This window comes from Pelmatolapia mariae, linkage group LG1 (genome assembly GCF_036321145.2).
Source record: "Pelmatolapia mariae isolate MD_Pm_ZW linkage group LG1, Pm_UMD_F_2, whole genome shotgun sequence".
NCBI lineage: Eukaryota > Metazoa > Chordata > Actinopteri > Cichliformes > Cichlidae > Pelmatolapia > Pelmatolapia mariae.
In genome coordinates this window covers 15,504,778-15,530,248 of record NC_086227.1, presented here as the reverse complement: position 1 = coordinate 15,530,248, position 25,471 = coordinate 15,504,778, and the positions used below count along the sequence as shown (strand labels likewise).

At 40.2% G+C, this 25,471-nt stretch overlaps 1 protein-coding gene across 5 annotated transcripts in view; it reads right to left on the bottom strand.

Moving 5' to 3' along the window:
- The window catches only part of LOC134627645 (protocadherin-9), a 187,010-nt gene extending 172,785 nt beyond the window's left edge, over window positions 1–14,225 (bottom strand). For all 5 annotated transcript variants that reach the window (XM_063473931.1, XM_063473950.1, XM_063473941.1 and 2 more), the window contains exons 1-2: window positions 13,457–14,225; window positions 9,814–12,950 (exon numbers count right to left, since the gene is read on the bottom strand). In XM_063473931.1, the coding sequence (XP_063330001.1) occupies window positions 9,814–12,849 (3,036 nt within the window). In that variant the 5' untranslated portion in view covers window positions 12,850–12,950; window positions 13,457–14,225. The remainder of the gene's footprint in view (window positions 1–9,813; window positions 12,951–13,456) is intronic.
- Window positions 14,226–25,471: the final 11,246 nt, after the last annotated feature.

Below are 25,471 nucleotides of genomic sequence, written 5' to 3'. Positions count from 1 at the left end.
AGAGCTTGATGCTGCAATGCAGCAAAGAGAAAGGAAACCTCCGAAAGAGACTTTGGAGCCTTAATCTTTTTTTCTTTTTGCACATTAGAGTTCTTTTGAATTTCTGATCAGAGTTCAACGTTTTTCATGTGTGTCGTTACAACATATAGTTGTAGCACGCATAATCTTCCCCAAATTGGGCTGTATAATAGGTAGACTCTCAAGTGAACAGCAGCGTGGAACGCACACAAGTGCATTCACTCTACTGTTGTGATCAGATTTAATCAGAAAACACTCTCTAGGGGGATTTTTTCCCCCTGCATAATGAGTTTGATTCTAATGTAAACCTTGATAATACTGTACATTTATCATTCAGAACTTGTCCTTCTAACCAGGTGGATTGCTGCTGAAAATGTGAAGACTTCTTCGACTGCCGGAAGCGAGTCATATGTTTGAACACCTATGGGTCATGAGACGATCATGTTTATTAGCGTCCATGTTAATGCATAGTGACTATGCATAATGAAACAAGTGCTGCTTTGAGGACACGGCTGGTGGAAGACCAAGAACAGAATTAATCTGGTTTTCTGCCCAAACAAGGTTAAAAAGGCATGTGACATCATCCACATGTGGATAATTGTTCAAGTGGATGTTCAGCTCTGTCGTGCGCAGTTTCATGATGACAAAGCTGTATAACAGAACAGTCTGAATGCTGGAGCTTTATAAATTTGCTGCATAGACTGTCTACTCCTATTGTGGTAGACACACGGTTCTTTCTGCGAAGCATCCACGCACAGCTTAATGCATCTGGTTGCTGAAGTGGTTCAGCTTCAATATGTGAGACAAGACTTTTGTATTGTGCAGTCTGTTATTTTCCTCCTCATTGGCAAAGCTTACATTACATCTTGCGCCTGGGATATTAATTGAAGACATGGTTTGTGGAGAAAAAGAACATTCAGTCTTTCACTAACCAGAATATGCACATAGAGGTGGTACATGAGATCATGTGAGGCATTAAATTTGGCCTGTAGGAGCAAAAGAAAGTCTCATCAAATTCAGTGATGGGAGAGTAGTTTTTTTCTAGCTCTATGCAATGTGTTCCCTCAATTGTCCACAAATGATACTAAATTTAGGACATGATTTACAAGACTGAGAAACACTGAAAATATATTTTTCATAAAATGTTTGGAAGTGCAAGATTAGGATTGCCTACCTAACCTGATCACCATCCCAACTTTTTTTTTTCATAGACCAGCACTATGATTATACTTTAGGTCAGAAGTCAGGTTTCAAATTCTACTCAGTAAGTGCAGACAGCTTTTTTGAAAGTGACCATATATATGAGGTCAAACTTTAAAGCCTATATTTATTTATTTATCCTTTCTTCCCCCCCTCCTCATCTTCACTCAAATGCAGACTAAGCTCTGCCTTTGGCTTTCAGACTCAGTGGACAGATTAAGCTGAGTTAGCCCTACTTTCCATGGATGTGTTGTCGTGGCAATTTGAAATCCACCCCCACCCCCTACCCCATCACCCTTTCTCCAAATACCAGTTAAGAGGTGAAGCATCTACACTTCTTTAACTGGAAAACAGCTGAAGATTTTAAAAAATGGAAGCATCAGTACAAAAATGCCAATAGCTGCAAAAAGATATCTTTTTTTCATAAATATTTCATAGATATATAGACATTTTCACAATATATACATTTTCACGGTGTTAGGGTTTATTAGGATGCAGCTGGCAGTGATGATGATGATGATGATGAAGATGGTGTAGGTTAGGAACTCCCAGTTGCTAATGGTTAATATGTTTCCCGTTCACATGTATATGTGATAATACAAAAATCTGATGTGAAAGAGTGAAGACGCAACACAATCTGAGTGCTTTAGAACTCAATTTTGAAATACTACCATAAAGAAAATTCACTTGGGCATTTTTTTTTCTGTGCAGCCTTACAGTCAGACAATTCATGAAAGGCTTCATGTTCTTTGAAGTCATATTAGACTATTATCCACATTTAGCTTACAGCCATGTCAGATGTGTACAAATATATGCACACTGTATGTTTTAGAATTGGTTTTAAAGTCCTGCTGTAGAAGGATGTGAGCAACTGCAAAGAAACTCACTGTAATGGTTCCTCGGGTCCATACTGGTTGTGGGGCGTCACACTTATAAAACTGAAGCTGTAGAAGGTAGTCAGATGGATGCATGGCTGGAAGTTTTATGAAAATTTTAGGATCAATTTTTCATAAAGGAAAAGCTTTTCTCTCATGTCCTTTATTTATTTATTTTAAAAAAATGATTTGATCTCTTCATGGCCAGTAGAGACAGGAGGAAACATACAAGACTTGGAAAAAACTCTGAGCCCATTTTCTGGTGCTATCCAAACAAGCACTACAGTAAGTGTAAAAATCCGTCACCGTCACATGTTTAGAGCAGCTGCTAACTTGATCTCATTAACATTCATGTATTTAGGTCAGCTGGAAGGAAAATTAAAGACAGCATTTGCACGTGTGACTGTTTAAGACTGAGGAACAGTGAAATTCCCCCAAATGACATACCTCTGTAAATTAACTTTGAATTAAATTTCCCTTCCACTCTAAGTGAATTATCGGGTTGGCTGTGTGTCAGTGACTTTGTATGCCTCTTTAAAAACACCAGATCAGTCAAAGCAGAAAATCTGTTTGCTTCTTAAAATACACGAGTTGGCAACGTAATCAGCCGAAGCACATGTATATGAGCAAACGCTGATTAGAATCGGCGCGCACATGGTAACTTGACTGAAACATATCCCAGTTTATACATAATGTCCCATCACAACATCACAGAGGCAGAACAAACGGACAAATTCAAAACAAGAAAGATATGATCTCTTTGAAACATTTATTATGAAATTGTAAAGGTAGAATACCACTGTTCAAATAAAGGCTTTATAAACAGAGTGGGATTTGCAGTGTACTGGAGATTTGGAAGAGTTTATTTCAGATGTAATTAATGTATAGCCAGCAATGAAAAAAAAAGGAAAAGGAGAAGGCAGCGGAAATAAATAATACAAAACTAAAATAAAACAAGTCCATTATTGTTTAACACAGCACATTAGGCAAGATTACCAGGAGTTCAATTTACATGAAACATCTCATATATACAAGATTTACATCGATGAGGGTTACAGAGTCTTTGTGAGCTATGAGGCCCAGTGGCAAAGCAGTCAATGGCAGTCACATTTCAAGTCAAGTGAGGCTCTTAGCTTGAGGGGGGTTTTGGCTGGCAATGCCATTATCACAACTATTAGTCTAGACACTGGCACACGCTAGTGACAGAGCAGCGGCCTGTGTGTTATTTGACGCAACACCCCAATGACAAGGACACATCTCCCTCTGGGTTTGTCATGTCAGAATAGACAGCGCCGCTTTGCCCATCTTTTACCCGCACACCCTTTTTCTCTGATGATAAACGGAGAGAGGATGGTAACAGGAAAAAAAAGAACGAAAGTTGGGCTATGTGTTGAACACAAAGCACCCTCATCTGTCACAAATGATCAGAACACAAAGGTGAACACACCCTTGGTGATTTAACATCGTATGTAACGGCGCTGACCCCAGTAAAACACGGGTGAAAGGTTAGGGCTGGAGACGGGGAAGATAAGGAGTGGGTGGAGGAGCCAAGTGAGGAGTGGAAAGGAGAGATGGGTTGTTGTTGGTGGGGAGGAAGGGGGGATTGGGGGCATTCAAACAATGACGTAGCATCATAACTCCATCTTTTTTTTATATAATATATATAGAGATAGATAGATTTATAGACAAGCAAGCAGTCAAGAAACATTTTCTTCCACCCTCTACTCTTATTTTTAAGGAAAATTCAAGAGAATTTCAGATGAGGTGTTGATACCTTAAGTGTTTTAAGCTGCAGTTTGTCTTTTCACATCATGCAGTGTTGGAAAAAAAGGAAAAGAAAAAAAAAACCACGAAGCTAGTATGTCAACTTGATTGATTGCCTTAGAAAAATGGGAAATGCGTTTTGTGGATTAGTGAAAACATGGAGATGAATTAAGTAATGACAGTCCTACAAAAGCCGCTATGACTTTTGTGCATTAATTTCACAAAGCAAAGCCCCTGAAGACTGATCATCAATCAATGCGCTTCGAGAATTTGCAGAAATGGATGATAAATTTAAGATGAATGGGTTGCCAGCCAAAAGTGATGGACAAACAACAAAGCAGATATGAAAAAAATCAAATAAAATCACATATGAACACACTTGCAAGAGACCTTTTGATAAGAGACAATATTTGTCATTATCAAAACTGTGTCGTATATTTTGGACAGAATGAAACAGCGCAATGATGAGAAGGTTTCTGTAGATGAGGGAAAAATTCATGAAATGTTCACAAAAAACAAACAAACAAAGGAACAACAACAACAACAAAAATGTAATTCCTGGTAATTTGCCATCATCTGTGTTTGGCAATTATGTCCCTGGCAGTTACAAAGAAAGAAGAAAAAAAGGCCTATAAATTAATAAATATATAAATATATTAAAAAATCAGTAGCACTTCATTTTTCTGAAACAGGGGGAAATAAAAACATATAAATGAACTCCATAGTTCAGCCAGTGTACCAACAGGGAGCTTTGATTTATTTTGTTGTTTTGTGCAGACAAAACTGGATCCCCCTTGGGGCAATAATCTACTCTGATAGTACTCACACCCACTACCATAGTATAGCTTGCAATCCATTTCATTTCCTCTTACCCACCTAGAATATAGAGGACATGACAAGTTTTTTAAAGACGCAGATACAATGTTCTCTGTGGTGAAGAGCTTTGCAAATCCTCCACTGATAATTTAAAGCTTTGATAGAAACTTCACTCGCACACTTCCTGTCTTACTTTCTCCAGACAGCTACATTTGTTTTGAGGATCTGCTACATTTTACTCAATAAGAAGATGCAGCACTAAAGATCTGTCTTCTTGGATTTACCTGCTGTTTTCTTAATTATTCAGCAGATGTTGGCAACAGACCTAACTTCACAGAGCTTGCTCACAGATTTGGTTAATTAATATCTTTACTTAGTGACCCAATTTAACCTTTTGTACATGTTGGTGTCCTTTTTCCATTCTTCCTCTTATTACAAAAAATGCTAAGGCTGTTGGAACGCCATTAGTTAAAGGTATGAAGGACATGCTCAGTGTAAGAGATCACAAACACGGTATCCTGATTAAGTGACAGGATAGCTTGGGAGAAACGATGTATGATCACAGTCGGCAGCAATCACTGGCCTCTCTCCATCTTCCTCTTTCATACCGCCAAACTCTGTGTCAGCACAACCCATAAGATATTGCAACAGACTTTTCCCCTCAGGTGCAACATTGTCATAGTTCATTAATCTTCTCAAACTTCTCCTGCTGCCATCAGCCCCCGTACATACTACTAATCCCCTTATTAATGTGGCAAATGAACCTGCACAAGAAGGACGACTCCCTCAAGGCTCCATAATTACAATGGTCTGTACAAACTCCTGTTTGCATAGAATGTCCATTCATTACATTCATTACATTACTGACAACTCCAGGAATCTTCTCGCTGAGGATTCCCCCTTTTTTTTCCACAAGTCTTCTAATATCCTGCGCTTTAAACCGAATACTCCAGTTACTGTGATATTTAAAACCCTGCTTGTTATTTATGAGATAATGTACCATACGCCTATTTTTACTGTAGTGCTCAACACAGAGAAGGAAATGATCCATGAGTCAGACGTAGACAGAAATACTGAATCAAATTTTAAATACCTCCAGTATTATTTTGAATAATTAACCCATATTCACATGTTGCCATTTGTTCTATATGTGCGGAAACTAAACTGAGACTGCTCAGATAGAAAGCTGTTACATGTCCCCCAGCCTGAGGCAGATTTGGGGTGAAGAAAAGCACATCACAGCAATAGAAGATGGGTTAATTGTCAGCGCACGCTTCCTTTCCGAGTTTGCATGTGCATGAAAAAAAAAAAAAACAACCTAGAGGCCTACAGCAATTAAGACTTGTTACAGATTAGGTGTTCAGACCACAAGGTTGCACAACTGAAATATGTCATACAGGGCCCATAACTGTGGATTCTCACATACGCAATATGTTGCTTCCGCAAAGTGACGGAAGAGAGAACACATCTTGTGGGAACTTGTCAATATGTGGTAGCAAACGTAATAATTAACATCCCTTTATTCACGTTTACTACAAGATTTGTTCAAGTTTAATTCTGAAGACTAGATATATGGAAAATGTAGATTGCAATCAGTCAGCCATGATGTTTCATTCGCTCTCTCTGAGAGTACTTTCAAACCCTGCTCCCCTCAGCAAAACCATGTTAACGTATTCTTAACACGAGCCTTGGGATCTGATGCACAGTACATAGTTAATGCATAGCCACTGGGCTCATGTTGTGGTAGTGAGCCACATCTATGTCTACGACTACTGACAGGATGAGAATAAGAATGATGATGATTATTATCCTCCGTTTCTTAGATGCTTGTGTTGCCTAGTGAAACTAGGACAGTGTTTTCATGCTTTTTTTCCTCTGTGTTGTTTACACTAATGTAGGTCCCTAGAGGGTAAAAAAATAAGTGAGAAAAATGAAAGGAAAGGCAAAGATTCCCCTATTGCTATAAGCTATAAGGATCTGTATAAAACTGATTGCACTAGGCATTAGTGCATAATAACGCTACTGCAGATAAGCTATTTCTTTTACTTATACGCTCTATATCACCTAAAAAGAAGACAGCACTAACGTCTTCGTGCTTTGCTGTTGTTCTCAGTGTCTTATTCTCTGTCTAATCGTTTATCAATTTCCTTTCAGTTTCCTTATTTTTTTGACTGGTGCTGATGTTGCATAGAAGTGACTCTTGAAAACTGGAAGAAAATGGCTTTTCAATTCCTTGAGAGAAGGTCAATCTTAAAAGCGATCCACCCACAGCTTCGCTTGTGTCTTCCTCTTGAACTTCCTATTTTACTTAACGCTTGTTTCTTGTTAACTTCAGGCACCAGTTGTTTATTGGTGTTGGTTTGTTAGTCATAGGGCAGCAAACTAAGTGCTAAATTTCATCTTCCTACCGTATACCTTTTTGGATCCTTTAACTATGGCAGCAGTTCAACACCTTTAGCTTTAATTTCAATATATTACATCAAATCACATTTTCCAACCAAAAACTAACCAGTAATAACTTTAAATGAAATTGGCTCGTTTTTGTTATCTGTATATATAAGAAATCTTTTAATAATGTAGCTCTTATCTTCTTCTAAAGCGCTTCTACTCTGCAGAGAATGATATGATAATCCGGTGATATTACCTTTTGGATATACTGTCTGTTTAAAGATTCAGTCAAAGGTAATTGGTATTTTCTTGATCCCTTTTTTTTAACTACAGCACAAATCCAAAAGGCATAGAATTTAGTGGATGGGCATCTCCGCATGAATGATCATGAAATGGAGATGACATGTGCATGTCAATACAAATGGCTGCATTGTGCAAAACAATCAAAACAATGGATGGAACAGTGGCATTGATAACATACCCTGGTTTATCCAGAAAGACATGTCAGTGCAGTCGGGGCAGTCTAATCATTTAACCACAATCAATAACTGCCAATCTGAGCTGGAGTCTTTGTCTGCGAGATGTTTTTTGGAGTAATTATGACTAAGAACCAACCGCATGCTGTAAGGGCCTTCTTTACAAATTTGAAAGATTGATATCAGCCAATAATGGAAAGACGGATAATCACTATTTAATGGAGATAAAGTGCATCGTTGTATGGAGTCGCAATATAACCATGCATACTGGTAAGAAAAGGAACTCATACTTCTTTTCTGTGCATATCTGTATGATACTGTTGTTTTAATATGTAAGCAAATGCATCTTTAGAGTTTTTAAAGATATGATTCTCTTATTCTTTTTCATAAAAATAAAAGACAATGGACTTATTTCAACTAATTTATATCAGTAAGTAATAGCAGAACAGTAGTAGAATTAGACTGGGGCGCAACTTACACAAGTTCAGAGAAAAACACGAAACTGTACAGAACATTTCAGACATAAGTCTGTGAACAAAAGCGTCTGTAACAGTGCATCATTTATAATATCGGTGGCACAATATAGAACACACTGGCTCTGTTTGTGTGCTTCTTTGAATCATTTGTCAGAATTATTGATCCCAATAAATCTTGTGTGGAATTGTAGGATGACTGAGCAAATCAATGAAGTTGTGCTTACAGTATAGTGTCATATCTCATGTGTCCTCCTCTAGGGTTGAATAGTGGCCCCCACCTCACCCCACCCGCTGCCACCGCCAGCATCAACCATTTCAACGCCTCGTCTCATCTCTCTCTCACACATCACCAACCCCCCCCCCCCACACACACACACAAACACACACACACTAACGGCGCCTGGCAAATGATGGCACACTGAATGCCTCTTTTGACTGCTACCTCTCACACAGAAACACATTAAATGCAACCCCAGATGCAGTGACCCGGAGGTATGCATCGACAGGAGTCGCACAGTGTCACCCCTGTAATTCCACTCGCTCGTCCGGATAGATCTTATCACTCACATCTCTAACTGCCATTATCAATCTTTCCTGTGCAGCCTCTGCATCATTAGGCGAGAGTATTTCACTAAGAACACTAACATAGGTTTCACTCCTTTCTTCTCCTCCCTTGCATTTATAAGTCCACTGCAGGTTGGCGTAGTGCCAAGCTCTGCCATGCAGCGCAACACTGCCACCTAAAGGTTCAGTACCACCGTCAAGCCTGACCCATCGACAACAGCCTCTCTCTGCCTTCCCTTCTCCTTCTGCGCTCTCTCTTCCCTCGTTTCTGCAGTTCCCAATATTTGTCCACGTGTGTTCCATTAGATTAAAACTGTGTGTTGTGTAGTGGTGCTTTATTAGCAGAAAAATTAATAAGGCTTTGATAAAAAGCAGCATGGATTACGTTGAAATTTGAGGCTCATTATTGGCTAATCCTTTTTGAATTGGATGTGTATCAAGTTCCAGACAAGCTTCACTCAGTTCGCTAGTGTGCTTTGAGAGGAGGCATTTAATTCAAGCTCAGATGATGTGGCAAAGCCTACAGTGACATTCACAATACCACTGCAGCAGTCTAATTATTGAATGTTGTTATTGCTGCAGGTGTTGAAAAGGTTACAAAGTCTTTCATGATATTACAATGCACACCAAAAAAAAATAAAGAAACAAACAAAAAACATGAATACACTCAAGAGTTTTATGAAGAGAGAGAGAGAGAGAGAGAAAGAGAGAGAGAGAGGTGAAAAGTCAACTACTTTTTGGAGAATGTGTGCAGCATTTGTCTATGATGAAAAGCAGCAATCTGAGTAGATAGGCAAGAAAAAAATGTTTCTTTTACAAAGATCGTTGGGTTACAGTTAATGTTATGTTGGTACATTTTTGCCAGTGATCTAACCTGGGTACTGAAGAGACAAAATAAGGCAAAGCAGTCACTCGTCCACTTGCATTTTGGTAAATATGAATTAAATATATATTAAATACAAAACATGGGTTTGCAAGTGTTACCCCCAAATTATGCATTGTGTGATTGTTGAGTCCATAATCAACTCCATTAATCAGCTGTTGTTTAAGTTACTTTTTCTCTCTTTTCTTTTTATGTTTAGGTTGAAAAACCTGCTGAAGCGGTGTGTCTCCTGAACAGTTTTCTGTTGCTTCACAGTACCTTAGAGTCAGTCCCTAATCTAGACTGGCACTTTAGCACTGTGGAACAGGGCAGTTATAGGCAGTACTTATAGACCAGTAAAAGTGCTCTTTTACCTGCTGTCTGGTGTGCATGGGCCCCTTCGTCTTGAACCCTCCTTGGGAGCTGCACTCTGAGGCACTGAAGTGGTCGGAGCTCGTGGAGGATCTCTTGGAAAGGGTGTCACAGCCCCCCACAAATGTGTTATCCAATGGGAGCTCTTGTATCACGTGATGCTTCTTCACTGAGACCGGTGTGTCAGCCTTGAGATGAAAGGCCGACTGCGGCGAGGCGGACTTGTAGTGCCGGGCCAGGTCTGGGCTGCTAGGTTTGAAGGTTGTGGTCGGCGTGGCATTCCAATCGAAGCGTCCAATCCCTTGCTCTTCCAGCTCGGTGGGCAGACTGATGGTTCCGTTGATTGGCTCGTGGGCAGGATCGTCAGGTTTGTTCCCCTCTATGGTGACAAAGTTGAGCAAGGAGTTTTTGGGGGACTTCCTTTTCTTGCGCTTTTTCTTCTTGTTCTGTTTGTTTTCTGTGTTGGGTGACATCCACTCTGCCCCCTGCTTTTTTCTCTGTGCGGCTTTGAATCTAGAAGCATGGCGGCAGCGCAGCAGCACAGTCACAAAGATGACAATAATCACCACCAAGGCGCCGGTAACAAAAGCTATCATTATGGTTAAATAGTCACCACTCTGATAGGTTTCACTGCTTTCACCAATGTTTCGGTCAATTGGGGTCTCCATGGTGCGTCGAATGAGATCATTGATGAGTGTTGAGTTGCCCACAGTGTCATTAACATACAAAAACACCAGCACAAGAGTATGGAGAGATTTGGGATAACCCAGGTCACTGATATTGACCACTAATCTGTGCAAGCCTATGTCGGTTAGTGCTGGCTTTTCCTCCAAAGTAATATTCCCTGTGACTGGGTCAATTCGAAACAGACCTTTGTTATTCCCACTCACAATTGTGTATTTGAGTTCCGCATTCATCCCTGTATCACCGTCTACAGCAAACACCTCTGCTACCACAGATCCTGGGATAGAGGAGAGAGGCACGAGCTTGAAAGACGTGTTGGAGGGTGGGTAGATAACGATGGGTGTGTTGTCGTTCACATCAATGACATTGATGGTCACCTTGGCAGCTGAGGAGCAAGGAGGCCTGCCACTGTCCACAGCCCTTACATCAAAAGTGTAGGAACTCTGCTGCTCTCTGTCGAAGGATACATTAGACTTTATCACCCCAGAGTAAGGATCTAGTATAAAGTTCTCATTGTCATTCAGAATAGAAAGAGAAACAGCAGCATTTTCTCCGGCATCTGAATCTGTCACAGTTATCACCCCCACAGTACTGTACTTAGGAAGATTCTCTGACACAAAGAACTGGAAGTGGTTATGTGTGAACTTGGGGTTGTTATCATTTTCATCCAGCACGGTTACAATAACGGCTGCCTGCGTTTGTAGAGGGGGCGTCCCGTTATCTCTTGCTGTTACAGTGAAGAGGAACCTATCCTGATCCTCCCGGTCAAAAACCCTGGATGCAGTCAGAACACCTGTTTTACGGTCAAGATCAAAAAATGATGCATTTGGTCCCAGCTGATAAACAATTTCTGCATTTTTCCCACTGTCCTCGTCTGTGGCGCTAAGAGTCGTGAGGAACAAGTCACGTTTGTTGTTTTCCATAACAGCCAGCTCAATAACTGGCTGAGTAAAAATAGGCGGGTTGTCATTCTCATCCTCCAGCCTCACTCTCACCAAGGCAGTCTGATTCAAGCTCGGCTTTCCAGAGTCAGACGCTACAATTTTAAAGTTATATTCCTTTGTCCCTTCGTAGTCAAGCAGTGCGGACGTCTCTAACAGATACTGGTTGTCATACACAGCTTTTAGATGGAAGGGCACATCCTTCTCTATGAAACAAATGACCTTGCCGTTAATGTCAGTGTCTTTGTCTGACACTGTGATGAGTGCTATCTTTGTATTGATGGGATCCTTCTCTGAGAGGAAAACAGTGCCATTAATGGGACTGATTATGTATCTCAGGTCTATATTAGGTGGATTGTCATTAACATCAGTCACATTTATGGTAACAGTAGCTCTGGCTGGACTTGAGCTGCCATCACTAGCTAAAACAGAGAGCTTATGGATAGCAGTTTCTTCCCTGTCCAAAGGTCTCTGCACTGTAATTAGGCCAGATGTTGCATTCAGTGCAAACAGTCTTTTTGTAGCAGGAGACACCTGAGTCCCAAATACATAATGTATCTCTGCATTTGCCCCTATGTCTGCATCTGTAGCTTGGAGCTGCACTACAGATGTGCCAATAACGGAGTTTTCCGGTATATGAACCTCTATCTGACTCTCTTTAAACACCGGTTTGTTGTCATTGACATCTGTCACAGTAACCTGGAGAATGGCAGTGCTGGATTTCTGTGGACTGCCACCATCCTCTACTTTAATCTTCATCACATACGTGTCCTTCTGCTCTCTGTCCAGATTCTGCTGCACAATGAGCTGGGGCCACTTTTCCCCCTCAGGCGTTTCTACTATGTCTAAGCCGAAGGCACTTTGCCCATTGATCAGCTCGTATTTGTGGACACTGTTGGGGCCAGTGTCTGGGTCAGTGGCAGAAGGAATAGCAAAGCGGCTGTTAATGAGCGTGTTCTCTGGGATAGAGATGTTGATCACAGGGGACGGGAACATGGGGGCATTATCGTTTGTGTCTTTAACGATTATTTTGATCTTAATCAGCCTGAAATAATCATTAGGCAGGATGACCACTTCAATTTCAAAGGAGCACTCGCTGTCCTCAAATGAGGGACCGGGGCATAACTTCTCTCTGTCAATTCGGTTTGATGTTGTGAATATTTCTCCAGTGCTGCTCAGAACACGGACCAGTGGGTTATCTCCTGCTTTGGAAACGAGCCGGTACACAAGATTAGCACTCGTTCCGGTGGCAGCATTTGTATGGGAAATGTTTAGGTCCTTTGGTATGTTCCCAATGAGGACATTTTCTTGCAACTCCTCCCTGATGGGGTAGATTAGCTCTTGGGCTATTGAAGGATCTAGCCATATGCAGGCAAGCAGTGCACCCAACAGGTAATAGTCTTTTAGATCCATAACAGTGTTAATATGCTTCCAGCCTTCAAAACTCAAAGGTTTCTTTCTATGCAGTGTTGTTACAGACAGTGACTCCTGGCAGGAATCTTCCACGAATAAACCTATGAATACAGGACAGAGATTCCCTTCAGTGAAGTAACTTTATTATGCACAGTAAATAAATTTAATTAACAATCATCCAGTCCCTCTCCTCACAGTCAGCTGATTCATGCACTATATTTTTTTTCCCCCCTCTTCTTTAGGATTTACCCTTAAATCTGAACATAGCCACAAATCATGACTTCATTCAAACAGTAAAATGAAAATCCCAAAATAAACTGCATTAACCTTTTAAGCAGCCATTAATGTCTGTTACTCTCTTTCTACATCCTCTACGTTTTACGGTCACTATGAATTTTCGGTGCCTCGAACACCCCCACGGCAACAAAACTTCACAACACATTACACAGTCTTATTAATTTTTCCACTTAAACTGTCAAAATTAAAGAGCTTAGGCTGTGAGTGGGCTGCTTAACGAGAGAATAAGCATAAATGAAGCCTACAAAGTAAGCTCAGTGAGATTTTGAATTCTTAGTGGGCAAAAGAGACCCATGCTTGTATTACATACCCAAATCGGTTGCAGCACAGAAGAAAAACTGGAGTATGTCAGCTCATAGTCTTCTCATCCACAGTAGTACAGTAGTTCATTCAGGTAAAGATATCCTCCTCTGTCGATCTGCTTTTGGCTCCAGGTAAATAATAATAACAACAATCACCCAGCAGCACTGGGTTAATCAGACACAAGTACAGGTTTTAAATAAAAGCAGCCGGTCGCAGAAACTGGGGTAAATTAGAAGCTGCATATGTCGCAGTTCCTTTTCCCCCCATTTAACTTCAGGAATTGACTGGATCTAATTGTGCGACCTGCGGTGATTGCGGTGATCAGCGTCGCTCTCCAGCAGACACAACAAGGTGGTCAGTGGTTTGCGGTGTCTTCAATTAAACGGGTCCCAAAATCAATGCTCATCTCCTGTGCATGTCCAGAGAGAACCGGCGTCTTTCCCCCTTTCTTTCTTTCCTTTTCTCCCCGGCTACCTGTGAAGGTTAAGGCGCAGACGAGGTGAACCCAAAAAGAGACACGCGTGTCCCATCATGTTTCAAGTTCACGGAGCTCCATCAATAATCAGACTCAAGGTTAAAAAGAAAGAAAAAAAAGATCACGAGGACATTTATGAAAAAGACAAAAAAAACCAACAACAAAAAAGGTGTAAAAGCTCAGAGTCGATCCCACTTAGAAACACCAGCCTTAATGTTACGGCTGCTCAGTGTGACACGGATGCGCAGCGTGTGTGTGGCGTTTATCCTTGCACTCTCACTCCCAGAGCAGAATATCTTGCACTAACTCTGTGTAAACCCATAGGAGGGGTTGGCGATGCACACCACACCGACTAACCACCCCGCACCCCCACCCGGCCGACCCTCGTCATTGGACACCGCCCCTCGCTTTCAATGGCGTTGGCAACCCGAGCGAGGACGGGATTGGCCCGATGTCACGTCACTTAAAGCGAACCGGAGGGCTGTCCGCGGTGAGATTCTCCGCGAAGATGCTGCAGGCTGAAGAGACGCTTAACCAAAAACCCCGTGGCTGGGCTGGAGGAGGATGATGACGATGATGATGATGATGATGAAGCTGCTGCTGATGATAGTGTAAAAAAAGACACAGAGAGAAAAGAATAAAGAGATAGTGGATGTCCTCTAGCTTTTATAGTGTGTGTGTGATTATATAAAAGCAGATAACACTCATTGGCTCTAAAGGGACGCATCAAAAGCATACGCCAACCTGTTAGGCTGTTGTCAGGTAGGCTACAATAGCCTAATTGGGGTGGACATAAAAGCCACTAGACTGAAGCACATTAGAAAGATGCGCTATGGCGGTTTCCCGTGCATATTGACTTGCCAAGAATAAACACTGGCATATACAATACAAGCCTTGTGTGAGAGTCAGTTATAATTGCACTCTAAACAGAGAATCCGTTGTCTAAGCATGTTTGAGCCGGGTGCATATTCACGCTCCGTCCACCGCACTTAGCACCCTGCAGCCAGTCGTCAGCATTTGTTTATAAGAAATAACCTTGACAGTTATCCTAGTCATCAAGGCTACAAAGCCGCGTGTGGCCGGAGTTCTTTGTTTAACGGGTGAATTGCACTTCTTATTTTAAGTTTACTGCCTCTTGCTGTGGTGCTCCGAGGAGTCTGTGGCGTGACTTTGGAATAAACGCAGATGACCTTACGTGACAAGTTTCAAAGCAACAAGAGGCTGAACTGTTCCGAGTCGCCCCGAATGTTATAAGGTAAGTAGAAAATAGCAATTTCATAAAATGCAAATCAGACTGAGCCATACAGATCCAGACATCATTTATTACCTGCTTCCATCCAATCATTACTTAATTTCAATGCAGGAGATAACCCTCAATTTAAGCCTGGGCTCAGTGCTGTTGCTGTTGCTGAGAAATGGCAAGCTGTTGAGCTCAGTGCCTGTCGTGGTGAACACTGCCATCTTGAGGTGGACTTTCACAAATGCCTCAGCCATGATTTGAGCTTCAAGTCTTAAAACATGATCAGCCACGCAACCCTGGGTCAACTTAGCTTGACAACTAAGATGACACAGTGCATCATCGGCAGCTCAGAGGAGGAAGAAACAATGTGTGAATGGGAAATCAAGCAAAATGAGAATATGTCCCAGTTTGGGCAAGTGGTGATGAAAGTGATGCAAAGGACATTAGACCGGCACAGTTGAGGTGAGAACTAGGCTGCGAATGTCTCTTGAGAGGCTGGCTTATTGCCTGGTCAGCAGTCCATTAGCACAACCAACCTGGTGGCCTGACCTTTCTGCCTCTGGATGCAGCCGTCACTGTCCTTAGCTGGAAGAGAGCAGCTAAAGGAGTGATCTGTCACTTCAGCTTAAAGCTTGACACCCTGATGTAGAAAGAAAAGTGACAACATAACTGTCTGTAGTGGTGAAACACTTTCTTGCTCTGCTGGCCAACTGCAGTCATTAGGAACTCATCACCTGCCTTTAGTTGCTCTCTGGGAACCTGTGTGGTATGTGTGTCCTGGATTATTTTTTTCTTTATCTGGAAAATGAGAAATATGCTTCGATTTGGTAGAAATTTCCACCTTTGTCAAGTCTCTAAGGTTTCTGTGTGGGTGATGCAGGTGAATGAGCAGTAATTAGGAGTACTGGACAAAAAGTAAACCAGAAAGCCAAAAATATCCATATTGTGAAGCAACTGTTAAAACACTGGTATTGATTACCAACCCTATCAGAACTCCACACAAGAAATGTGGACATTTTGTGCCATGGCTCAGTAAAACGTCTTTATCCTCACAGATGTGTTAAATGTCACACGATGGTGATATAAACACTAGACAAGGACAAAGTTAGTAGCTGTATGGCTGATAATTCCAATTCTACCAAAGCTCTAGAGTCTGTTATCGTCTTATAAAGTCTGTTTTAAATCAGCTAAAGCTTATGTTTCTGCCAGTCAAGTCACTGACAAGTGATGAATAATGTAATATGTTAATATGTAATGTAGGTCTTACCTCCTACAAACTCACGTCGAAGAGAGAGCCTAAGGGAAGTGTCCAAACCTTAGGCCCTATGATTCCCCATATACCAGGTGAAGTCAATCAGATTATTCACCTTATTGACTTGTTCTTACTCTTGAATTGGCTTCATGAATAATACAAGGAACAAATATGTGTATTTTTCGTGTGTCAAAACATAAGATCAAACAAGTAATATCTATCTATCTATTTAAACTTAAAGGAGGTCTGAGTATAGCTGGAGGTGGATGGTAATAAACACAACTTCTGTGTTGATAGAAGTAAGGAGCAGCAAACATGGCTGAGGGCTGTAATCAGCAGGGTTAAGCAGCAGTTTTTCTGTAATTACATCTTAATTATTTAATATGAAACTTCTTCCTTTTATTTAAAGAAATGCGGAGGAGAAACAATTTGGGAAATTTAAACTTTAAAAGCACTATTGGGGTAAACATAATTTGGGTAATTTTCTGTTATGGCCCTCACTAGTACAAGTGAGAAAACCTATGCTGGTTGGTGAGAAGCAGTATTAATAAGAGGCCAGCTCAGAGTGTGAGAGCTCTTTGACAGTCAGTGATGTCTTTTCCAGTACACTGTGAACAGGGTACACAGTGTAAGCGTCTATATTATTTGGAAAAACATGCTTTCCCCATACTCTAATGAATGCTGAAATTTTTCACTGCTTTCCATCGCAGTTCACGTAATCAGCTGACTCAGGCAAAACATTAGTGAGGCTATTATCACACAAGCTGAATCCTTCTGTTTGAGGCGCTCTACCACCTGCCAGCTAAACAAATGTGCGCAGAAACTGACTTGTGCAATAATCAAGTCTTTAGAGGGTTTTTACTCAGTGCCGGAACTACTTTGTGTTACTCAAGTCAAAATGTTGGGCTGCATTTACAAAGATGAGGTCGTGTACCTATGTTTTGTATAAATAGAAACCAATAATTTTCATTTTGTCTCAGCTCGCTCTTTCTCTTGTTCCACTGAGAACACTGGTTTCATTTGTACTTTGTCAAAGAGCCACTGCAACCGCTGATGAAAATTTAGGCCTTTTTCCTTAAATGCCTTTTGCTAGTGCGACTTCTCTCCAGAGTGGTAATGACCCGGTGGATAATTGGCATCACACATGCTGTGGACCCTGAATACTAATCAGACCTTCTAATCAGGCATCTCCAACTTAAAAATCCAAATACATGCGAGTGAACTGAATAGGAAATGCATATGATTTTCTTTGGAACAGATTTCACTGTATTCAAATCTTTGAATTCCCCCAGGGAACTTGCCTTATATCACTTAACAAGGCTGTAACAAGGTGCTTTGATTTGTGTTGAGACAGAACTTTACACCTGTGAGTTTATGAGTTAAAATATAAATGCTTGCTCAAGGTAATTTTTTTGATTCACCATATGGCAACCCCAAAGATATCCCGTAGTTGCTACTGAGCCCTCCTAATTACTGCAAAACCATTTTCATGCACACAGCACATCCGTTACTGCCTTATGGTTGGCATTTTGGGAGGTATAATGCCATTCATGATAATCCCTTGAATATTGATTGACACATTGTTTGATCACAAAAGATATTCTAGGTGGATTAGAGTTTCAAGATGTCAGAAGTTGCAAGACACGCCTTATAAGAAATGTCTCTTCTGTCTTCAAACCTTCCCTTGGACTGTAATTTGCTCTCTCCCTTTGCTTTCTGTCTCTCCCCATTTTTTTCTTCTCCCTGACACATTTGAATCACATATCACTTTCCAGACTGTGCACCGAAAAAGGTCAAACATTCCCTCCCATTCTCTTTTCTTACTGATGTGAAAGCCAGAAGGCTGCCTGTAGTAGCTGAAATAGATCCTGGTCAAACCAGGGAAAGAGAGTCGAGCAAGATCCCTCTCTGCTCAGTGCACAGGCTGATTTGACCTTGTGCAGTATGAATGAAGCAATACAAAGTTATAAGATACTTGACTGCGCTCAAATACCAGTACTTTTTTTTTCCAGATCACATAAAATTGATTTGGATATTTTTGACATGGGCGATCTTGCACTCAAAGGTCATCTTTATTCGTAGAAGCTTTAACTATATGTGTCAGGTGATCCTGAGTTACATTCTCAGATTTCTTTTTGTTTGTCCCGAGTAACTCGTTTACATATATAAATGCAGGACTCCACAAGCTGGCTTTGAAGTGTCAGTTTATTTCTACACGATTACTATTTTTATAGCCCCTGTGCAATTAAATACCATTTCCTCAGAGGTTTGATGTCACTTATCTTTTATCAGGCTGCAAAATTTCTAGACTCCAGCCAACTGTGACATATTTAATGATTCCATACAGTACTCGAGTACATACTTGGAGAACTGCAGCTTTAAAAAATGTCTGGATCAACATGAGTGTAACCTACATTGAACTAATTTATATCTTGTAGTAATTATGACTCTGACAGCGAGGACAGCTCATGAAGAAGAGAGGGGATGGCAAGAAAATGCCCACATGTTGTACATACTGAGACTCTAGTGTGTCATTCTAAAGGTCAGACTTCTACATGGCAGTTTTTTATCATGCAGTAGCCAAGTGGCTTCACATTTACAAAAGGGATCTGGCTAATTTGTCATTTGCACAGTTATTCCAGTAATATACTAATTCTGTTCTGCATGAAAATGTAAGATACGAGGTAGTTAGGTGTGGTAGTGTTACTGGTTCCCCACTGTTTTTTTTCCCACACAGAAATGAATTAAATTAGTGTGATTGGGCTTTACTGTGAAGAAGGTTTAAGAATATTTTGCAGGTATTATTCACATTGTGTTTTTGGACCAAATCCACTGAAGTGCTGAAATTTGAAAATTAGAATTAACAAAATTTGAAAACCAGGCAGTTTATAGTTTTGTTTCTTCACTTTATATTGCACTGTAAAAACAATAGTAAAAATAATCGTGAAAAGTTAAAGGGAAGACAGCCATCATACAGGCACACACTCTGCTAAATCTCAAGCTATAGCACTATATCTGCTGAATACCTGTCATCATTAAAGAATTTGTGTTAATAAAGCCATTACGAGTGAAAATACAGCCTCCTATGAAAAATGCTAATATCACCCTGTAGGTGTCCAGTAATTGTTGCACCTAGATTTTTATGTAAAAAGGAGAAAAAAAAAACACCCACTTATCAGTTTTAATCATTGGTCTACAAGAGAGAATGAGTCATTACCTCAGAATGAGGTGCCATAGATTTGTTCTGTAAATGCAAAAGAATATTTCTAATGTCGACAATGGACACTGGAGAGAAAACAGAAGAAGCGAATAAAAAGGACAAACTGTGTCTCAAACGTAAGCAAATGACGCTTGTCAGCAATGACCCAGACCTCTTCTTACGGCATTCATATAATGGGTTATTTATCAGTTTCAAACTAGTAAATATCCCATCGGTGCTAATCAAAACAGGCTTTTGTGTATTCTAAAAGTTGTCGTGGAAGTTGACAATAAATATGTGTCTGAGAAGATGACTAACACATTTACCTCACAGCAGCTGCAATTTAATTTAATGCTACTTTGTTGAATGCATACTTTTTAACCATATGTCAAACTCCTTGACAAATTCCAACCATATGGTAACTATGCTCATTATTTCAAAATGAATAAATGTCATATTCTATTCAATACTATACATAGCTTTGTATTTTACACAATGTTGCATAATATTGTTTTAGTGTATCTGTATCTTAAGTCTATGTTGATTTAACAATCTACACACACAGAAATCACATTGTTGGTAGGAAAGTTACAAATCTTTGTTTCTTGTTTGTTTTTTCTTAGCCTCTTCACATGCTAATGCATGCTTCTGTTGAACAAATGCCAGGGTAACTCTACACATCATTTTACAGGCAACACAAGCTCTTAGCATTCAAATCACTGGTCAAAATGATACGGTATAATCAGATGACAACATACAATTAATGTTTAGCAGATGACACAGAGAATGGAAAATGCCACTCTCCCTCATGTCCACATTTTCAAAAGCACAGATTCAGCTAAGAAAATAATGTCATGTGTTGTTGTTATTCATTCTGTATGGTGTGATGTTTGACGCTGGGGACTGCCAATAAATCCTTTTTGCATGATGAATATAGCAAGCAACCCCACATGACTGACAACTTTGAGGGTACCTGAAGGATAATTCTTGCCTTTTCATATGTTCATGTCTGGTCTCATTCAGCTATAAAGACTTGTCAATTGAAAGAAGCCATACTTGGCGTGGAGCAAATACACAAATACACATACACTGTGGCCGACATCGCCTATGAAAACTCGCAAGGCGGAGCAAAATTTTATGAGTAGCTCCTGATTTATATTAAATCTTGAAGTCTTCGAAGTCTATCTTTGTGCCAATCAATGTTTTATCTAGCGATTTACCTCTTTCACTCTATATTGTACTGATCCACTGGCCTGTGTAACATCTTCACAAGCTTAGGTAGAAAGCCATATTCTTGGATGTTAGAGGCAACATGAATGCTATTTTCAGGCATAGTGACCCTGTGAGATCTAAACACTGCTCTTCTCTGGTTCCACAGAAGAGCGCAGAATATTCCAACCATCCATCCATGCATCGATCTATTTTCTGCCTCGTATCCAGGTCATGATGGCAACAACTTAAACAAGGTACCTTTCACCGAAAACCATTTTCTATTTTATCCTTAATAGATATTTAAACTTAACCTTTACCTCAAGCCGTTAATGGGCTGCAGCTGGTGGAGATCTGGAAGAGGAATCACAGGTGCAGAGTGATGCATTTCACTTTCTTCATCTTCAGATTTTCATTTCACAACCTGGGACAAGCAGCGAGACTGCTCAGTGGGGATTCGCACGGATGTGTGACTGTAATTGTTTCCTAATGAGTTTCCTTTTTCCACTAATTGAGGATCACGTTCTATTGCAACCTATGGTTTATACACACAAACATCAGCAAAATGTTACCACAACTGTTGACTAATGAATTGTGTTCTTCCCTGGAAACATTCCTAATATAAACTCGCATACTCGGTGAATTACATGACCCCCTTTAGTTTGTTTTGTCTGTCAGACTGCAGTCACTTAGCAATCTTTTTTCCAGCCTCTAGTTCTTTAAGAGGTATACATATATTTCTGGACCTGTAAGTGTAAACAACAACACTGGCAAAAAAATAAAGATAACTAGTTCAAATCATAACAAAAACGGAATATTGTTAGGCATCTCACAAGCTTTTTAACCCCACAGTCAACTCACTGTTGACTCTGTAGCACAAGAGAAATCTGATAAAATTTCTTCCTAATTGTTCTCCTTTTGTGTCTCTCAGAGAAAATGATTCAAGGAAACTTTTAACGAGAAAACTTGGAGGGAAAAAGTAACATCTTGAAGAATTAAATAATCACATGATTAACACAAGTTCTCAAAAGAAAGAGAGTCCTCTCTGTGCAATGATGTGGACCTTATGCTTTTTATGAACTTAACCTCTTAAGCCCCAAGCCTACCTGATCTCCTGCCTTTTGCCCCCGTATCAGGGGGCGTTGGGGCTTAAGAGGTTAATAGCGTGTGGCTTACTGCTCTCATGTCATATGTGAGTTTCAAAGGTTAAAGTAACCCCTGTGCCTGCAATTTGCCTACACATGGAAACTGTGTAGAAGATTGTCTATTTACTTTGAATTCACATTCAAAAAACATTTTCCTACGAGAGATGTGTGTTAGTTTGTTTGGAGAGGACAGAAAATTACATTATGCCTTGAAAGTTTCATTTTGGATGGTTTTTGTTCTGTTTGAATCATCCATGACTTTTTCTCGTTATTTAAAAATTTAGTCAGACAGTTGAAATATAATCTAATCAATATGTTCCCATTTCAGTTCACCTGGAATAAAAAAGTGGAATTTATTTAAGTATAAATGAGTTATGCTTTTGGTTTAATAATACTGTAATAAATTGTAACTTTTTTGTATCCCAAAAAAATAATAAACTTGTCCATCAAAAGTCATTAACCATTGAGCATGTCTGATAAGCCTTCTTTTTGAAAGACAGTATTTATTTGCACAGTGACCCAAAATTTGTGGCCTGGACCATAAAATCATAAAAATTAAAAAAAAAAAAAAAAAAGCATGCGTGTAAACTTCTATATGGTTTAAATGCCTTGGTCAAACACAACTATCATCATCTGGTGACTCTCAGATAGAAATCAGGTTTGAGACACTACTTTGGTTTTTATTCTTCAGACTCGGAAGCTTTGTCCATCTTTTATACTATCTATGGGTACTTCAGTGTTTAGGCTGAATGCTAATCTTTGCTAGCATGCTAAGGTGGTAATAATAACCATGTCAGAATGCTTGACATAGTTATTGTATTTATGTTACAAGTACTATAATCCTTGGTCTTTAATAGAATGAACAAACAAAACCAGCTGGCAGATTGACTGTGTCATCTTGACATACGTCTCTACCATAGCTAAAACTCTGATCAGTGTAAATAACATCTTCCCAAGTAGTCATCTTCTATTTCAGCTGAAATACATCTCACAATAGGTCTTACAAGAAACAGCAGTTAAGTTATACTCAGGCAGACTTTCAATGCAAAAAACAAAAATTGTTTTGTAACACTAGTTCAACATTGACAGCTTCAATTGATCTGTTTATCTCCAGTCTGTTAGATTCATTAAACAGGAGATATTGATGCAATGGCAATTGCAGGGGCCAGGGAGAAGCCCATCTTCTAGAGTGCAGTGCCAACAGGTACAATGAAGACCTGCCTACTTGTCTGTCTTGTCGTGATTGGAGGATTGCAGCAATGCTCATATCGCTGACTTCCTGTTTGTGTTGTCGCTGTCAACTGTGTCATAGATAAGTGATCTGCAATAAATAACAAGACTGATGCTGACAGGACTGTTAAAACTATTTACTCACCTCGATAAGAAATGGTAACTGTGGCCATTACAGCTGTCTTGCACTGTGACTTAGACTATAATAATCAATTATTTTAAATAATGCAAGCATCTTCTATCCAGTAGCCTTTCTGAGAAAAGAAGTTCCTGATGCTTATCTACTGTAGCTATAGCACCGACACTGTGATAGTAATACCTAAACCCTGTGCTACACACATCACAGTAGTTCAAGCAGTGGCTTGAAAACTGTGTTTTTTCAGAAAGGCCTTATTTTCAGGGTAGTAGTTCAGAAACAAGGTGCCACATTGGTGCAGTGGTTCGCACTGTCACCTCATACCAAGAAGGTTCTGGGTTCTGTTCCATCAGCTGGCTGAAGCCTTTCTTTGTGGAGTTCGAATGTTCTCACTGAGTTATCTCTGGCTACTCTACCTTCCTCCTCCAGTACAAAGGCAAGCTTCGTAGGTTAACTGATGAGTCTAAATTGGCCATAGGTGTGACTCTGAACATAAACTGTTGTTTGTCCTCTATGTTAGCCCTATGATGGACTGCTGACCTGTCCAGGGTGTACCCTACCTCTCAGACAGCTGGAATAGGGTTCACCCTCTTACTCCCTGTAACCCTGAACTGGATAAGCTGTAAAGAAAATGAATGGATGGACAGTTCTGAAACAGATGCTACAGTGTAAAGAAGAAATGCACTTCGGTTGGTTGTTAATAGTTAATAGTTATGCTTTGAATGTGGTGGCAATGAGGTAAACAATGCATAGATTAGTGTTAACTATAACTTCCACTGCCCTCATCAGTGTTCATTCTGATAGTTTAGTTGCAGTTTTCTTATGTGGGTTTCTCCTGCATGCTTCTTTGGGTTACATGTGGAACACAAGCCACAACTATGGGAAAAAAGTGCATTTGTCACCTACAGTCACACTCCAGATGCGAAATGGAGACAGGAAAATTAGTCAAATTACCAACACATTCTCACTCCTAACTCCTCATAAAGTGTCATGGTCAGGACCCCTTGTCTTCATAACACACATGGAAGCAGTTAACATCATTACCCATTCACCCAATTTTTCACCACTTGTCCAGTTTGAGATTGTCCAACGTACAAAGCAGTGCTGTGGAAAACATATAGCTTGACAAGAAGGCGTATGAACTGACAAATTTTGATGTTGGTAGTATCGTGGTGGGTGTACAAACAAAAAGCCTTTAAACTTGAAGATCTTGTGTAGGACACTTGTTTTTAGATGCTGGTAGATTAACTTTAGGAATCAAATACTTGGTTACGTCTAGCTACTATTATCATGGTTTGGGGTAAAAATGTGTACACACATATGCACACACTTTTTTATAAGTCTAACCACATGTAGGCAGGGCAGGATTACTGGGAGGCTACTTCCAGAGAGAAGTGGCAAAGGAAAACTCTAATAGTGAGTTGCATGTGAGGCTGGACACTGTGGATAGTAACAAAAGGGAAAAGCATTTGTATCAGATGACGGAACAGAGAGATCAAGCTGTTTAGGATGTGCAGCGGGTTGGGTTGATTTAGGACATAAATGAAAATGTACTAGTGAGTAACGAGATGTCTTGAGAAAATGGAAGGCGTACTTTCAAGAGCTCATGAGTGAAGAAAATAAGAGAGAACCTGAGAGATGGAGGACAGAAAGTTTTGAGGATTAGTAAGGAGAATGTGAGGGCAGCTATGATGAGGATGACGACTGAAAAAGGTGGTTGCCCAGATGACATAACTGTGGAGGTGTGCAGTTGTGAAGATGTCTTGGAGAAAGGGCAGTGGACTTTTTGGCCAGATTGTTTAGCATAATCTTGGAGAGTAAGAACATGCCAGAGGAATAGAGAAGAATCTTACTGGTACCAGTTTTCAAGGACAAGCATGATGTGCAGAGATGTAGTAACTACAGAGTGACATACATAACAATTCAAAAAATATAGAAAAGAGCTGTTGAAGTTCAGTTAAGAAGAGGGGTGACAAGTGAGCAGCAGCATAGCTTCATGCTCAGAAAGAGCACTACAGATGCAATGTTTGCTTTGGGAGTGTTGATATAGACGTATAGAGAAAATCAGAAGGCCCTTTGCTGTGTCTTTGTGGATCTAGACAAAGCATGCGATAGGGTGCCAAGAAAAGAACTGTG